The sequence below is a fragment of the Gymnodraco acuticeps genome, unplaced genomic scaffold, assembly GCF_902827175.1.
Source record: "Gymnodraco acuticeps unplaced genomic scaffold, fGymAcu1.1, whole genome shotgun sequence".
Classification (NCBI taxonomy): domain Eukaryota; kingdom Metazoa; phylum Chordata; class Actinopteri; order Perciformes; family Bathydraconidae; genus Gymnodraco; species Gymnodraco acuticeps.
The window spans coordinates 4,299,902-4,317,020 of NW_022990023.1; the positions used below are offsets into that span (position 1 = coordinate 4,299,902).

At 40.3% G+C, this 17,119-nt stretch overlaps 5 protein-coding genes and 1 pseudogene across 7 annotated transcripts in view; 2 read left to right on the forward strand and 4 right to left on the reverse strand.

Annotated features, from left to right (window-relative positions):
- The first annotated feature begins 500 nt into the window (after positions 1–500).
- On the forward strand, positions 501–2,373 carry h3f3d (H3 histone, family 3D). The gene is made up of 4 exons (XM_034214800.1): positions 501–615; positions 1,385–1,526; positions 1,642–1,795; positions 1,904–2,373. The coding sequence occupies exons 2-4, from the start codon at positions 1,399–1,401 to the stop codon at positions 2,030–2,032; spliced, it is 411 nt and encodes a 136-aa protein (XP_034070691.1). The 5' UTR covers positions 501–615; positions 1,385–1,398; the 3' UTR covers positions 2,033–2,373.
- Positions 2,374–2,672: 299 nt separating this feature from the next.
- Positions 2,673–4,737, reverse strand: cunh16orf91 (chromosome unknown C16orf91 homolog). Its single transcript, XM_034214801.1, has 2 exons — positions 4,531–4,737; positions 2,673–3,190 (listed from the first exon to the last, which is right to left on the reverse strand). The coding sequence occupies exons 1-2, from the start codon at positions 4,620–4,622 to the stop codon at positions 2,881–2,883; spliced, it is 402 nt and encodes a 133-aa protein (XP_034070692.1). The 5' UTR covers positions 4,623–4,737; the 3' UTR covers positions 2,673–2,880.
- Positions 4,738–5,298: 561 nt separating this feature from the next.
- On the forward strand, positions 5,299–16,972 carry LOC117545107 (uncharacterized protein C7orf50). Its single transcript, XM_034214791.1, has 7 exons — positions 5,299–5,440; positions 5,786–5,923; positions 6,014–6,109; positions 6,404–6,490; positions 13,991–14,187; positions 15,136–15,217; positions 15,772–16,972. Exons 2-7 carry the CDS (start codon positions 5,801–5,803, stop codon positions 15,949–15,951), a joined length of 765 nt encoding a protein of 254 aa, XP_034070682.1. The 5' UTR covers positions 5,299–5,440; positions 5,786–5,800; the 3' UTR covers positions 15,952–16,972.
- LOC117545089 lies at positions 7,594–9,931 on the reverse strand (annotated as a pseudogene).
- LOC117545093 lies at positions 10,928–13,232 on the reverse strand. Its single transcript, XM_034214774.1, has 2 exons — positions 12,782–13,232; positions 10,928–12,283 (listed from the first exon to the last, which is right to left on the reverse strand). The coding sequence occupies exons 1-2, from the start codon at positions 12,782–12,784 to the stop codon at positions 11,258–11,260; spliced, it is 1,029 nt and encodes a 342-aa protein (XP_034070665.1). The 5' UTR covers positions 12,785–13,232; the 3' UTR covers positions 10,928–11,257.
- A 16-nt stretch (positions 16,973–16,988) lies between the features above and the next one.
- gnptg (N-acetylglucosamine-1-phosphate transferase subunit gamma) overlaps positions 16,989–17,119 on the reverse strand; it is a 2,918-nt gene continuing 2,787 nt past the window's right edge. For 2 of the 3 annotated variants that reach the window (XM_034214776.1, XM_034214778.1), the window contains exon 12: positions 16,989–17,112. The gene's annotated coding sequence lies outside the window, so the exon portion shown is untranslated. The other variant, XM_034214777.1, reaches the window with a different exon arrangement.

The window sequence follows — 17,119 nt, forward strand, 5'->3', positions numbered from 1 at the left end:
GCTAAAAATAAACATTACTACACAGGACATTACAAATCTTTTGTAGGGAAGCTGGGTTCCCTTTTGCTTAATTTGAAGGAAATAAATGCATTTGAGCATCATGATTACCACTCTTTGAGGGAAAACGTAGTACATCCTATGGATGTAAAACCAAAAGCTAATTCGATAACTATGTGGCTGGTAAGAAAAATGTTCGAGTTCATGAATGTTATTCAATGAATGTAAACAATGACTTCAACACCATGGGTCGACTACTCCATTTATAAAAATAGTATATTGTCAATCATATGTCCAAATCATAGACTGTATATATAATATAACCCCTATATATATATATATATCCAAAGTTTCAATTTATAAGGATCCTTAGCATAAACACTGATCCCTCGTCTTTTATTCTTTGATTCTCATTGGCGGTTCGCAACAGACCTTATTTTTCCACCAATCAAATGTCTTCGTGTATTTGATTGACAACCAATCCCATTGATTCAGAGGCGGGACTCTAAGCCTGCTCCTCAGAGTATAAATAGCACCGCCTTCTCCTCTTTTCGGTCACTGTAGACAACCGACTCCTAACAAGGACATACAACTTCCAGGAAAAAAAAAACACAAAAGGTAACGTGAAAGCGCCAAATACTTCTATGGTTTTACAGCTACCTTAGGCCTTGATTGTTATACATTGTAAGCTGCGTTTTTATTTCCAGGTGGTTTAGAGCCGTTAAAATGCAGTTGGACGAGCGCTAATCTTCGATCACTTCACAACAAAACAGCGCGCCATAGCCAGACTGCTAATCGTTAGCTACATTTGAGATACTTAAAAAAAACCTGATTCATCAAGTAAAGTGTTTTACCAATCTAACATAGCGGTTCACGGAGTTATTATTTATCAAAATGGCTTAGATGGCTGCCGGTGTTTTCAGTATTGATGTTAAGCTACTGAAAGCTATCTGGCGCCATTTTGCAACCGTCGGGGCTAGCTTTAAAATCTGCTAGCCAACGACAGCAAATAAACGTGTGTGGGTCCAGAAGCTTAATGGTGGCTCTGCTTTAGAGAGGCTTGTTTTGTATAATTTTTAAAACCATCGGTGTCCCGGTTACACAACATCTGCACAAGGAAGGGTCCCCAGACAGATGAGTTGCCGCTAAAAACATTTAACTTGGCTCTACAGTCATCTCCAGTAAGATTCAAACTGTGAAATCTCGTGATAATGGGGTTTATGTTTGAATTAGGATGTAGGTCATAACCGACCGTTAATAGTGGAGCTGCTGCAGTCTGGCTTATAATTCACCAGGGTAGTTGTGTCTTGTAAATGATTAAATTGAGGACATCCACATTACTTTATGAAATCTAATTCGGCTTTGGTTTCATTTGTTTCATTTTCAGAACACAGTTGAATAATGGCTCGTACCAAGCAGACTGCCCGTAAATCCACCGGAGGAAAGGCGCCTAGGAAGCAGCTGGCAACCAAAGCTGCCAGGAAAAGCGCGCCATCCACCGGCGGAGTGAAGAAGCCCCACAGATACAGGTACATATGGTCGTCAGTGCTCAGATATCATATTCAAGAGTGAAACAATGCTGCTTCACGTGGCCCTTATTTCTGTTCTGAGGGTGTTCTTAACAAATGTATAATTTTGTTGTAGGCCAGGAACCGTTGCTCTGCGTGAGATCCGTCGGTACCAGAAGTCCACCGAGCTGCTCATCAGGAAGCTGCCTTTCCAGCGTCTTGTGAGGGAAATCGCTCAGGATTTCAAGACAGATCTGCGTTTCCAGAGTGCAGCTATTGGTGCCCTGCAGGTAAGATGGAGCTAGATCTTAGAAAACCTCTGTTTGCCTAGGTTATTTAGAAAGATTCTTCTAGCACATTTGGAAAAATATAACTTCTCTTTTCTTCTCCCCATGTAGGAAGCCAGTGAGGCCTACTTGGTTGGACTCTTTGAGGACACCAACCTGTGCGCCATTCACGCTAAGAGGGTCACCATCATGCCCAAGGACATTCAGCTGGCCAGGCGAATTAGAGGAGAGCGTGCATAAATGATTCATGGATTTGATCTTTTTAGTGGGGGGGTGGGTTGGGATTGACCGGGTTGTTTTGTAAATCTTGGAACTATTACCAGCATGTGTACCACATACGTTGTCATTTGTAGTTTCAGGCATGTTTTTCCTTTTTGTACTCTTCATTTCCCTCTTTACCTTCTCCTCAACTCATTCAATGTAGAATAGAGCTTCATATCTGTAATATGCTGAATAACAAAATATTCCACTGCCTTTCTCAGGTTTGCTAAACTATTTTAGAATCTGTACCCTTTTAATCCTGTGTGTGCATGTCATGGGGTTTCTTGTTGTGCTGTAAATAAACTTTCCGCTACCTCAAACTATGGCCTGATTTACTTTTTTAAATGTATAATTGTGCTTCAATTATTACACTGAGGTTGCGCTAATTATAGCTGACTTTAAAAGCAGAAAAGGAATTTACATAGGGTTGGTCTCCCAAGTGGAGGACCTGGGTATAATCCAGCCTGGGACTGTGCTGCATGTCTTCTCCAGTCTCTTCAAGAAAGTAATATAAACGCTGCAGGGGTTTATAAAGCAACACATGACTGGAAGGGCATTCAACTTGACTTAATTTCAAGATTTGAACATTGCATTGTTTCTAGAGGTAGACAAAACTAGCTTGAATCACACATTTTAATCACATTAAAGCAAACATTGAACCACAACTGAAAATCGAAAGGCAAAGCATGGTCACAATCAGTCTCTGTAGCATTGGACGGCATCCATGCTAAATCTGTTTTCAGAGCAATAAGCTGCTGCTACATTTTGAAATACAGTTAATAAATATAGCCAGAATATATATATATACACCTCAAGTCCCACATTTGTTAACTTGATTTATTCTTTTCGTCTGAAAGCACGTTGGGTAAATGCTTGTGCAGCGGGGCGTCCAGCTCTAGACCAGAGTCTCTCAGAACGGCCCACAGCAGCAGGCCGGTGAACACCAGGCTGACGGGCAGGACCTTCTTCCAGGAGCGGTCCTGGTTGTTCCCCAGCGAGCGTCTGACTTTCCAAGTTCTGTGACTGGCTTTACTGGTGGAAAACTTGATGGGCTCACTGTTCACCTCCTCAGCGCCATCTTTGGACTCAGCCGACTTCTGAGAGCTCAGAGCGAGGGACTGCATACTGCTCATTTTGCTGAGAAGGAAACAAATAAATGAGTTATGACAATTGAGGGACTTACAACCTTTACTAGTGCTGTACTAAACTATAACATACCTGTCCTACACATATTTGTATAAATCAAACCACCCAATAATGCACATATTCAATTGTGAAAATTCCTACTTCACTGTAATATGTCATTCACACAATCAAATAATACTTATATATAAAATGTAAGGTTTTAATAGGGGCTTATCTGATTTGGATTAAGGATCAACATTTCTTTTTGATCCAATATAGTCCATTAAAATAAATGATCAGCTTCCAAATCTGGTATCAGTAGGGCTTTAATAGTCTGTGTAATGCTGTCACCTTGAGTTTTATGTGTGTTTATTGTGTACAAGGTAGTAAGTAGTGATGGTGCCCTCTGTGGACGAATCCTGCAGCTGCACCATTGACAGCACGTGTGGACGCCGCTGTGTGGACGAACAAATCCTGGCAGCCCCCACGATTATGATATGTTATCCAAGTGTTTTAACCTTGTATAATTAAAACCCCTGATGTAATATATATTATATTAAATACTTCTACAAGTACACAGAGACTCAGCAGGTCCTGGTACACTGAGATTAACTTGTAAAATAACTCGTACTTTCATTTGCTAGGACAGTAATCGTCATATAGTGGCAGCTTGAAGAACACTAATATTAATTTGATACTGCAATGTATTATAGCTATTGAGGAATCTATCTGAATTCATGTCAGGACAGGACACAATATGGAGAGGGTTAACCAAATAGTGAGATTCAAACTATACAGAGCTTACATAGCACACACATGTGTGACCTTGTTTGTATTTATGAGTAATTAATTGAAGTAATGAACACATTAATGCATCAATTAGTATAATACAATCATTTTAAATAGATGGTGCTTAAATGGGCCATTCTGCATAATGCATACTTTTCCTTTGGTACTTAAAGTATATGTTGATGCTTGTACTTATTTAGTTTTACTTAAGTACCATTTTGAATGCAGGACTCAGTATGTTTACACTGTAGTATTGGTACGTTTTTAGGTATATAATCTAAGTACTTCTTCCACCTCTGCCAAATAGTGAGACTCAAACCCTACAGACAGAACTTCACATGGCAGAATATCAACATGTGTGACCTTGTTTTTATGTATGGGTTTGCATCTTTGGTAAACAGATATCGAAACGTTTGACTATACATAAGGAAGCTCCATGTTGCTAACAGGCTACAGCCACCCACATGATGCAACCATGCAGAAATATACCCTTGTTATTGAACCACGACACTCTGACGGAGTCAACGTGGTTCCTATAAGCGGATTTAGAACAGGTAACTCACCCAACGGTCGGTGTCGCATTATGAACAAATTTCCCTCGAATTAAAGCCACGCGTGTCAGGCTGGAGAAAACCCGTCCTGCTGTTGTGTACATCTCGGAAAACTTGTTGTTTTAGGACAAACGGCGTCAAGTCAATGATTCTGTAGTTTTTCTTACCAAATGCACCTTGGTTAGGTCATGTAATATAACATTGTGCAACATCGAATTGTGTCCGGTGACGCTGTTTAACCCTGGTTTGGAACGTTCCGCTATAATGTGTCTGTTTCATACAAATATTTACATTACAATTATCCCGTTGTTATAATTATCATATTGTTAAAATGTATTTTCCCCAAGTGGTCTGTATTCGATGTTTTGTAAAAAAACAGAAGCATATGTTTTTACATCACTGCACATTTTGAACTACAACAGCAACCACATTTATTTAATTAAGTTCATAATTCATCTTATCATTAATATTCATATATATATATATATATACATGTTTGATACATATAATTTAAATCCTCATTACTAGCTGCGTTTATGTTTTCAGACACCACATTGTAACAACACTGCATTTAATTGTCTGTTTCCTACTATAGGCCTAATTGTATTATTATTGTATGTCATACAGTTGTAATGCGGCATTTTTAGTACTGAGACATATTTACAAACCACTATCAATCCTGAACCGTCATTATTTATCACACTTTTAATATAGTTTATCATACAATATAAATAAAAATGCTTGAAGTTTCAGTTACCATCCAATCGAGGGTCTTTGAATCAGTCACAGCCGTCGTCCAATCAGAAAACAAAGAGCGATATCCGTCCAATCAGAATTCACCTAGGCGTCAATGACTTCCTGGTTGAGATCCCATGCTTGATCTGTGCTTTTCAGATCTTAACACGCTTGTTTTGCAGTTCAAGTAAGTATGAGAATCCTGTGATAAAATACTTTGTTTGTTCTATGATATCATTTTAGTGTTAATAGCAGTGTTATGCGGCTACTGCTGTATATACCATAAACAGCGTCGCATTTGTATTTGTTGCCATGCGAGTTACAGCGAGTTTTCATATTTAGTTATAGTCCAGGTCGAAATGATTTATACTCCCCAGTATTGGCTTCAGATTATGTTTATCACAGCAAATGAGGCATGCAAAAGCCCTCATCTTTCTCAGTCTCTGTTTTGTTTATGTTGTCTGTCACTAATGCCAACAAAGTAGTTCAATGTATGTGTTCTGTTGTGTAGTAACATGTTTTGTTTTTACAGAAGAACATTTATATAATGGCTAAAGACAAGACAAGTCCGTCTAAAAGGAAGAAGCTGAATTCAGATGTCAGCGAGGTTCATGAGGAAGAAATAATGGACACTAAAGTCAAAAAGAAGAAGAAGAAGATGGAAGTTGAGGTGAGCACTACAGCAGTAACTGTGCCTTTTTTTTGGAAGTCACTGTCTGAAATTGCTCCAATATAAACAATGATTGTTTATTTATTTCAGGAGGCTCCGGTACAGAGTGTGTCAATCACAGCAGATGATACAAAACTGAAAAAAGAAAAGAAACACAAAAAGAAACAAAAGACAGAACAAATTGAGGTACGTGTGTTTTCCATTTGTTTTGTGAGTATTCAGGTGACTGTATACTTGGGTGGGTTCATACATAAACCTCTTTACTTGTGCTAGCAATGATACAGTCTTCTAAATATAGATGTTTGAAAGGTCTAAACAACAAAATGTACAGTCACGTTTTTGAGAAATCTGTTAGTGAGATGTTATATAGTATTTGTACAATTGAGTTGTATTTATAATGGCAAACATGTGTCTGATAGTCGTACCTGTTTTATAGGACAATAACTGATATTGCTCAAATAAAAATATATTTTATTTCAGGAGGCTCCAGTACAGGCTGTGACCATCACAGCAGAAGATAAAAAGGAAAAGAAACACAAAAAGAAAGAACAGACCGAACAAAATGAGGTATGTGTGTTTTCCATTTGTTTCCTCCTGTTTTTGTGAGTATTCAGGTGAATTTTGACTGCTTACTTGTGTGGGTTCATACAGAAAATGTTACTTGTGCTGGAAATGATACAGTCTTCAAAACACAGATGTGTAATGGTGCTAAACAACAAAATGCACAGCATCTAAGACATGTTTGGAAGACAGTTGTTAGTGAGAGGAAAGACAGTTTTATTACTAAATAAATGTATGGCAAAGATTGGTTGGATGCTTGCTACATCCCTTGTGTTGTTGTCAGCTTTTCCTGGTTAGGATTCCTTCATTGTTCACTGTTCAGAAGTTTATTTGATCAGAATCCGGTTTGTTGCCATGAAGGTGTCACTTTTAAGGAATTCCCATAGTTTTTTTGTCTATTTGGCCTTTTATTGTTTTTAAATAACTGATTCAACACAAACAGTTCCACAGCCATTGGAGTCCTTTCTCTCACATTCTCCATTATTATTGATGTCTTTACACTGATGGCATTATTTATTTTTTGGAGTAGCCCAGTTTGTGGAAAGATGTTTGAGCCTGAATGTGCAGACTGGTTGGATCTGCAGCACAGAGTTTCCGTTAGCCGGTAATTACCGGACTTTGACCAGTAAAATATGCTGAAGACCGGCAAATCTAAATCTCTCCGGTCAAAATAATTTCCCCTTAGCACAATACCGCATCAGTTGCGCCACTTATGTGACAGACAAGAATAGTCAATTCTAATGTCTAACACTAATGTGGAGAAAGAGACGTCCTGTATGGGTTGATTGTGCGTTGATCTGTTGGTAATGCCTCGGGGTTCCGGTGGGCATGTAAACAAATGCATAACGCTGCGCTATACTTTGCGGCCTCACCCGGTTGCATAGTGACGCTTATTGTTTAGGTGTCTTGATAAGCAGGCATATCATTAGCTAGACCTAGCTGGATCTGATCGATATGGACATAAACGCGAGTGAAGTCTAATCTGACGGGAGAGAGAGATCAGCTGCTGCTGACAAGTCCACACGCAGCTCTGCATGATCACATGCAACGGTGAGCGGAGCAAAAACACACTTCAGGTTAGCATATCACACGTAGCTATTTTAATTAGGCTACCTCTCAAACTACCTAAACTAGTTATATATATGTTTATTTCGGGTCACTCATTACTGGATCCGCGAGCTGCATGATACTGACGGGCTGTCAGGAGAGGAAGAGAGCGCTCCATTTATCATTCCCGTGTTATTATAAGTTACTGTACACTTTTAAATAATGTAGTTAATCTACTATAATTAGTTTGTTTAATATCGAATCATATCAATTTGTTTTAAAGCTCAATAAATAACGAAGACCTTTGACTGGCACTTGTCTCATTTTGTCTGGAAGATTTCAACTTTAACGGACATGTTGACTGGCAAAAACAAATTCTAACGGAAACTCTGCTGCAGCAGGTTGCGTGGCCAGAGGAGCTCGAAGCTGATGCACGGAGACATTTTCCTGAGGCAGAACTGCGCAGCGTGAATCTTGTCCTCAGTTTATCCCGAAATGTCTCCCCGAGGAAGTTGTAGATGAGCGGGTTCAGGCAGCTGTTAGAAAACGCAGCGAGTCTGACAGCGTGACCAGTCAGAGGGTAGTCCTGCCACAGCGTGCCGCCGTCTGCTCCCCCTCTCAGAAGTGAACACTAACAAACACGTTCTCCGGGAGCCAGCAGAGGAAGAACACCAACACGGCTGCTGAGATCATCCTCAGAGCTTTCTGCCTGCGAGGCCTCGGCTGGGGGCCGCCCTGCACCTTCTGACTCTGCCCGAGCACCTGTGCTATTCTCCAGTAGCACAGACCCAAGATGCAGAAAGGCAGCAGGAAACCCAGCATCACCTCCAGCACTGAATCTGCGATACATTTGCACAGAAGTGGAGTTCTCCTGCGTGCTGCCTTTGAGCTATGGCAAAAGGAAGCACGGTGAGCAGAGAGGAGGAGACCCAGATGAGGCAGCAGCTGAGGCGGGGATGAGGCATGCTTTGACCCATGGAGCCGGTCAGAGCGACAAAACGGTCAAAGCTCATCCAGGTGAGGAAGAAGACGCTGCTGTACATGTTGCCCTGCTGGAAGAGGTTCATAAAGGTGCAGAGGCCCGGCCGGTCGTAGTAGCCCCGCTTCAGGTTGAACACCTCGATCAGAGAGTCAGCAACGAGCAGCAGGTCGGCCACGGCCAGGTTCACAAAGTAGAGGTCCGGGGCTGAGAGGTGGCCCCTGTCGTACAGGTTGACCACTAAGATGAGGATGTTCCCGATGAAGCCAACAGGGAACAGGAATATAATGTAGAGGCTGGAGAGGAAGAGGCTGATAATGTAACGCTGAGGATTTTCTGCCAGCAGGAAATCAGAGATAACTGCATTTGAGTCATTTATTTGAGCAGGAAAGACGCTGTTGTCCACGTACATCGTTGTGTCCATATTATTTATTGCACTGTTGTGGTGATCTGGTGTTAGCAGTAGTTTTCCAATGTATTAGCCCCAGTGGAGATTGTGGTGTCATCTGTTTCCTCTTTCGGCGTCGTGGTCCTTTTGAAAGTGTAGTGATGGCCGCTCTTTGTTCTAGACGGAGAGGAGAAATGCAGTAAGTCAATGTTTTCATTTCCTTAAGAATTAGATGTATTGAGAATTTGGGCTGCTTACGATCTATATGATATTCATCCTATTCCAATGGAATCTTATCGAGATTAATTCATATGTCGAGATATCGTGATACACAAGTACGCTTTCTAAAACAATAACAAGTGCATACAAATGTAAGTTTCTCATAACATTTGATGAGAAATACATTTGTACAACCTTGTTTTTGGGTCCATCCATGTACACATAGTATATTTATGTCACGTAATAGCTGGAAATTCATATACTTAATTTATACTATTTTATTTAAAACTGTAATTCTTGCAATCGAGTTCCTGATTAAATGAGAATTTACTTTACATTTCAATTATTTAATTCACACAGAAAATGATTTCCTTTGTAGTTTTTTCATACTGTATAGTCAATTTATGAACTGAATTACCAGAAAACATGGCATATTTGAATGCATATCGAGTATAGAAGATTTTGCTTTGTTACACAGCCCTAGTGTGAATTAATAGGCTTTCAGGACACAAAAAATATCAAAGATGTCTTCTCTATCAATTAAATACTAAATACTTCAAAAGAAGCTTAAAACTTTCAAGAGTTGTGCTACAGTTGCTAGTTGAAGCAAATCGACTGTACATATTTTAACTAGATACAGAAAACTGTAAGAAAAAGTCAGTTAGCTTCAATATAAATTATATTTGATTCATATTTATTTTTTGAAGGAACCTACCTTGGTTTTCTTGCATTGCATTTCAGTTTTTCTAATCCTCCCTGTCCATACGGTGGTGACTTTGAAAGCAGGTGTCACAGTGAATCCAGAGAAGTGTTGTGGTACCACCCACCACTTACAGAAACACACACCACACACACACGTACACAAACACACAAACACACACACACATGCACACAAACACACACACACACCACAGTATCTTTGGGTAAAACACAGAACTATTTTTTTTCATCCTTGCTTTTGTTTGTTATACAGCATAAGTTGCAATGAATATACCCGGTGTATTTCTGTTAATACTTATCTTATGCATACATAATTATGTTAGTTTAGGACACTTGTCGAGACTTATACCAAATTGTGTACATGACTATGATTGTATTATGTTACAATATGTAAATATGGGAGTCTAGGGATTCCTGGCAAAGAGAGAACAATAGTTTATATTTACACAAAACAAGAAGAAGGACAGGCAGGCTAGTCTTACTCCATTTTTTTCTTTGACTCCTTAAAACACAAAGACTTATTAAAGATAAGAACAATGTTGAATGTAGAAGATTTGCTAAGTTAATGCTGTAATGCATCATATTTTATATTTTGTGATTGGCCTACGGCATGATAGATTTTGCCTGAAATGGTTGCTTTTGTGATTTAGATTTAACACAGTGTGAATCAGATCTGAAACTAAATGTGGCGCCAGCATCATATGCCAAGCCCATGTCTTAATTTTCCTACTGGTCCCTCGTTTCACGCCACTGTGTGTTGGCACCACTGCAATATGTGATCCGTGCAGCTCAGTTATTCCTAGAATTCGGGCCCATATATTTCATGAAATTAGCCGTAAAGTTCAGGGTTTCACTTTTTGTACAGCTTGAGAAATAAGTACATGGAGAGTTTTGACACTGTTGAACGAAACTTAAAACCTGACTTATATTTTCCTGGAGGAAATGTTTTCCTATGTTGCATTCTGGGAAACTGAGAGGTTTTTCCAGGCATTTTGAGTAAATGGGCTTTTGTGCAAGACGTGTTTATGCAAGTCTGTTTTCGTGTCGTGTCAAAAGCAGGTTAACAAAATATAAAATTGCCACGACAACCAACAGTCAGTCCTTTTAATGGTTTCATTCAGAGAGGAGTTATTACAACAACTTTATAAACATATTTTCATTTTTGCAACATTGACTTAGCACTGAGGACTAAGTACATGTTGCACAATTTGGAATATGTGCACCAAAGGTTTTAAATAAAATAGTACAAAAAAGGAAATTTAAGAAATAGTTGGAAGCTAAAAAAGAGAAAACATGCATGTAAAACATTTAAAATGGTCATTTAAGAAACAAACATTTTAAAGATAGATTAAATGTCTTAAACATCAGATTCCGAAAGTTTGTTGATGCATCAGCAGAGTTTGTTTAGTTTTGTCCTCTATCACTCTATATCCTGTAGCGTGTCTGTGATCTCGATGTGTGGGGCTATGATGTTCCTGTTGGTCTGCGAGGCCCCTGGGCTCCTGCAGCAGTCCCTCAGCTGCCTCAGCGCTCTGTGGAGACTCTCTCTGCACGGCCGGTGCATGAGCAGCACGATCAGGAGGCTGGCGCTGCTCCCTGAGAACAACACAAAGCTGGCCACGGTCAGAAACGCTTGCTCGCGGTGGCTCAGCCCCTCCTTCTGAGCGAGTTGTGCTCCTCTCACCAGCACCACGCTGTAGAAAAGCTGGCAGAAAAACATGACCACAGTGACCGTCAGGAACACAGGACCCTCCTCGGAGCCGGAGAGGAAACGTCTTCTGGATTTCCACTGCCGGACGCAGCCAGCCATGAGAAGTCCCAGCTGGAGGAGGTAGGGAATCAGAAAAGCCAGGCACAACCTCGCGGCGGCATATGACACACCAGCACCGACTGGATCCATAAAACACATATCTTCTACCTGCATACCCTCTCTGGGTCCTCGAAGCCCAGCCAGCATCAGAGCAATCAGAAAAGAGGTCAGGCTCACCAAAGCCCCGCAGACCCAGGGCTTCCTCAGCAGGGCGTGGGACGGAGGATCCAGGGTCAGGACGTAAGCCATGAGCACCAAAACGAACAGGCTGCAGAGAGAGACTGTGTTTATGGTGAAGGAGAGAGCAGCACAGCCCAAACCTGTGGTGTGCAGGTAGTGAGGAGTGTGCACCACGACGTGCAGAGAGAGGAGCAGAAGCAGCAGCTGGAGGCCACAGAAGGCCCAGAGCAGACGGTTGAGCCAGGCCAGCCGTTTCAGCGCTCTGTACGTCTGGATGAAGCTGTAGAACAGGAAGCAGCCTGCTACGAAACCCAGTGCCGCCAGGAAGCTGTAGACATAGTTCGCCCTGGAGGTTATGTCCTGGGCTGCAATTTTGTCACAAGGGAAGACTGTCGAAGTGGAGGTGTTCAGGATGGTGTTCGTCCCGGTTGAGACCAAAACCTCGCTTTGGTTAGACTGGAAATGAAAAGAGAAAACACCCAGTGAGGACATCCTGTGCTCTTCAGCATCACCCTCCACTGTTTGTCAAGCAGTTACTAAAATAAATCTAGAGAACTATCTGCAAAGTTCAGATAATTTGGCAACTTAGTATTTATCACCAGTCCAGACGTTTTTGTGTGCAAAACAAGTGAAATACATTTAGTTCTACCACTTCTGAACCATTACACTTATCTGTTTTTATAGAAGTGAATACAACTTATCTGCCGATGAATCATTAAATGAGTTCTTCACAGGAACTCTTACAACATACAGCAGGGCATTTCCATCCTAAATCACATAAAATAAGAGCTACACTGATAGTGATTTATTATAGATCTCTAAAAAATGACTAGGTTTAGTAAAAAGTTTCCTTTCTAAACTCTCTTCTACGACCACATGTTTGAGTTAGCAAGTCTTTGTCTGCTCCCCCTCTAAGTAACCGTCTGCTCTGTAACAACACATGTTTCCACTTACCATTTTTGCTTCCGTCACCGCCTCGTCTTCTGTTTTGTCTCCACCGGCCCCGCTGTTCCACTCAAAGCTCTGAAAAAGATGCTCGTTGGTCGGACACAGCTGCTCACCGTGAAGGACTTTTTATATTTCTTTGGGTGATACCTCGATAGCATAATTTCAGAATGACTTCGTGGCCATGTGATCAAATCTTACCTCCCCTCCCTCTTTTTTTTTTTTCCTCACCACCGTGCAGACTGAGGTCCGTTAAATCGGAGCATACTGTGCCCCTTGTTTAACTTCCTCTGAGCCTTAAACGCAGTCTTTAAACTGTGCTGTCGGTACTGGCTACTGCAGTAAAATGACTTTAATTTGGTCTCTTTATTTTTCTTTAGATTAAGTTTGGCATAATTTGCAGAGCATCAATCATTCTGCAGACAAATGAGGAGCTAGATAATGCATTTAACTTGTTTCCTTTGTGATATTGTTGCAAAAAGCAACGTTTAGCAGTGAGGAACTTTAAATACATTTTCTCACACGCTTCACACTCATGTTTATTTTTATACAGTGCAAGTGCGTGCTTTACATGCAGCGGTAGAGGGATATTGCACACCACAGGGTAAATGTGTGTGATGTCAGGCTGCAGATACAGGAAACAGCCCTCTGACCTGCAGCGCAACAGGAAGTGATTCAGACTCAAACAGCACTTTAGCTTTCACTTGTCAATATGCCTTAATTTATTTTTACATTTTACTGTAGAAATACAATTTCAGATATGTCATGCTTCAAGCATTTGCCCTGCATTGACCCAGAAAACTGACCAATACTGAAAGTTGGCAGGAAATGTGTTCAGTTCACAAAAGTCCAACTTATTGTTCTGACATTTCTTCTTATCAGTCAATCACCACACATGTTATTTAGGGTTGTTTCATTTTGCTTTACACAAATGCAGAACATTATAACATTACATTACATGTCATTTGTTAGACACTTTCATCCAAAGCGACTTACTTACTTATTCAGTACTGTGGGCAATCCCCACAGGAGCAATTTGGGGTGAAGTGTGTTGGGGACACAACGACATGCTGACTGCAGTGGGACTCGAACATGCTACTGTACCCCCTAATTCCAAGTCCAGCACACCAACCACTGAGTCACAGCCTCCCTAAGGGTCTAAAAAGGAAGGTCTGTTAATGTAGATAACTCCCATGAGCCTTTGTTTTTCCTCGACAGATTCCTGATCCGCCCAATGAGCTGGAGGGAGAGGAGGACCTGAGCCCCGAGCAGAAGAGGGTCATGGAGAGGAAGATGAAGAAGGTCATGAAAAAGGAGGAAAAAAAGCGGATTAAAGCTGAGGGAGAGACCGTACCGAAAACTGAAGCGGCATCTGGACCCACTGGTCCTCAGCAGGCCTTAGTGTACCTCACCTGGTAAGAGCTGCTCTTATTTAGCACAGGACAGGTGCATAATGTCAAATAGAAAACGATCATTCCATGTATCCTCTTTACCAGAAAGCCCGGAGAAGATGGCTCAAAAACAATTCACATATATAGTGTTAACATTTATTTTTACGGTATTTAAGCTGTGATGTTGATCCACAAGACAAAAAAAGCTTTGAAAACCATCCTTTTAAACCCTTTATTTAGTGCTGATGGTACCAAATATGAAGTTACATTTCACAGCAAAATCACATGTAATCAACAAAAAAATGTAATACAATTCAATACAGCATCTCAAGAGAAATACCACTTTAATAATGTGCGTTACTCATGGTAAGAAGCTGTCAGAAGTGTGACCTTTTGTCTTTGTTGTGGGTGTTGTTCGTGGTGAATGTATTAAATCAGATTTTAAATGGAAATCACACACAAAGTTCAGCATACTAGTCATAAGGAGTAATAACAAAAATAATATGAAAAAGCTTTTTAAAGACTGTAAGAAAAACAACAATCCCTGAAGTCTTATTTTGGATTGAGATGTAAAACAAAAAGCCTTTGTGGCAAACTTTATGCATTAACTTTAAAAGATAGTGTTCACCAGAGAGGCAGGGTTTATGAAAGATCTTGCATTGTGGGAGGTTTATGATTCAGTTTGGTTGAGATTGACCCAAATCAGGGACTTAAACTCAGGCTAGCTCACCCTTTACCACTTTGGTTTTGACTAGTCTTTGTCTTATCTGTCTTTTGTGATACGATAATGCAACAGTACATTTCTGGAGCAGGTTTTAAGGTCAGGGTTCTTCCAATTGTTTTGCGTATGCAAGGACAGCACTAAGTAAACACTATGAAGCAACCCAGTATAATAACACATGCTACGAACTGTGGTAACAAAAACCAACACCTTTCTCGTAACTCAACTCGCTCTGGTTTTGTCTTTTGCAGCTGGTCTGAAAACCGTGCGGAGTGGAAGTTCCAGAAGATCAGGCAGACGTGGTTACTGCAGCACATGTTTAACTCCGAACAGGTAAAATAAAACGGCGTTGTGATGATGGGGAATTTCTAGCAGTTTAGGTTCGGAGTAAGAGCGATGTTGACCTCAGAGCGAGGTCTTCCTGTTTTGATTTGTTTGTGAGTTACACCCACTGTAAAATATAATTAGCTGTTTATGTGCCCAAAGTCCTAGGAAGAAAGACTGGCCATCAGTCTCAGTCTTCATAAGGGAAATAAAATGATTAATTTCTTATGACATCATTTCACAAATTCAAGATTCAAGGCTTTATTGCCATGTGCACATTAGCTACACTGTAGATATGACAATGAAAAACTTAAGTTACAGGCTCCTCCAACTGTGCAACATGAATATATAGGAAAAAAACAGATATAGAAACCTTAGTTATCACATCTAACAGAAGGATCATTAGAAATGTTTTCTGTTGTTTACCTAAACCATGTTTACCTTTCAAATAAGACTTTCCATTTAGAGATAATTATGTTATTAAATATATTTATCTTTCTTTAAAAAATATAATATTTGAACTTACAGACAACATGACTCATGATCATAAATGACTCTCTCAGGTTGCAGATGAGAAGTTCTCCGTGCTGCTGGAGTACCTGGAGGGGCTCCAAGGAGCAGCCAAAGACACGACGGTGAAGAAGGCCTTGGCGCTGGTCGAAGAGTCGGGACAGGCACCAGAGGACAAAGATGTCCAGCAGAGGGCACACAGAGCCAGAGATGTCATCCAGCTGCTCTCATAACCCTCCACCATCACACATGAACTCCACAAGAAAAAGACTGAAGCATGTTCGTGGGTCAGTGGACTGAATGATCCCTGATTATCAAGCTAAAACCCGTTGTTTCTGCACCGGCCCTTTAAGGAAAAGATGCATTTTGATCCAATAACACTTAATCATTACAATGTTCAATCTATCTAGGTTAACCTTTCTTTCCTCATTTGACATTCCTTGCATGTGTGTCATTGCCTCACCCAAATGCTTCCATATTAGTATAACATTCTCAAGTTTATTTTATTACAATTAGCTTTTTGCACCGTTGTGGACAGATGAGTAGAGATGTAAACCCCCCCTAAGGATGCAACGGAAAGATGAGAGTAAGAAGTCTCAGGAATGTTTTTAGTCGAGACATGTTTATACGTGTCAGGTCCATAATCTGTGAAGTCACTGATGAGAATAACTTTCTCATCCACTCGAGGTATAAGCATGATACATGTGTTTTGGAGCTCCAGCCCTTTAGTCCATGTTCAATACATAATATACATTATGTGTGTGTTTAACTACTCATTTGTGTAGACTCTGTTTTCCCTGCAATTCACATACAGTCTATGCCCTCAACAGATATACAGTAGGTATAGGAGAAGCAGTGGCGTCTTGCACTACACACACTTAAGAGTTTTGACTCTTAATTTTAGGAAGGAAACAGAATCTCTATTTGGAATTTTAAGCTGTTGACATCACTTCCTGTATTATTAGAAATGTATCCATATACAGTACACTTAATATTGAAAGACATTTCCTCTCACTGTATCAAGACACACACAAAAATATCACCATATGCTTATTTCTTTCAAGTTTTTTTTACCATTACTCTTGTCTTTTGGTCTGACACACATTTAAGTTATTTAATCAAATGCTTAATGTCCTGTTCATTTATCCTGGTATAGATGTTTTCTGATGTACCTTCTACCTGGAGCAGGACATCCAGTTTCTGTATGCAGTAACCACAAAGTACAGTACAGAATAAAAATCTTTACCTGCAAGAGTTTTCAAGGACTACATTTTTCTCTTCTCTCAAAACTTTGTTAAACATTTTTTTATTTCTCAATATGTTGACAGCATTCACTTCATTAATAAGACTGATGAAAAGTCCTCGAGAGATCCAACTGAGGGTCATTACTCCTAAAAAAAA

Coding starts and splice junctions, on each gene's coding strand:
- cunh16orf91 (XM_034214801.1), bottom strand. CDS start 4,622: ATGTACACAACAGCAGGACGGGTTTTCTCCAGCCTGACACGCGTGGCT. Junction 3,191..4,530: donor AATGCGACACCGACCGTTGG/GTGAGTTACCTG, acceptor TTTCCTTCTCAG/CAAAATGAGCAGTATGCAGT.
- h3f3d (XM_034214800.1), top strand. CDS start 1,399: ATGGCTCGTACCAAGCAGACTGCCCGTAAATCCACCGGAGGAAAGGCG. Junction 1,527..1,641: donor AAGAAGCCCCACAGATACAG/GTACATATGGTC, acceptor ATTTTGTTGTAG/GCCAGGAACCGTTGCTCTGC. Junction 1,796..1,903: donor CAGCTATTGGTGCCCTGCAG/GTAAGATGGAGC, acceptor CTCCCCATGTAG/GAAGCCAGTGAGGCCTACTT.
- LOC117545107 (XM_034214791.1), top strand. CDS start 5,801: ATGGCTAAAGACAAGACAAGTCCGTCTAAAAGGAAGAAGCTGAATTCA. Junction 5,924..6,013: donor AGAAGAAGATGGAAGTTGAG/GTGAGCACTACA, acceptor TATTTATTTCAG/GAGGCTCCGGTACAGAGTGT. Junction 6,491..13,990: donor AACAGACCGAACAAAATGAG/GTATGTGTGTTT, acceptor TTTCCTCGACAG/ATTCCTGATCCGCCCAATGA.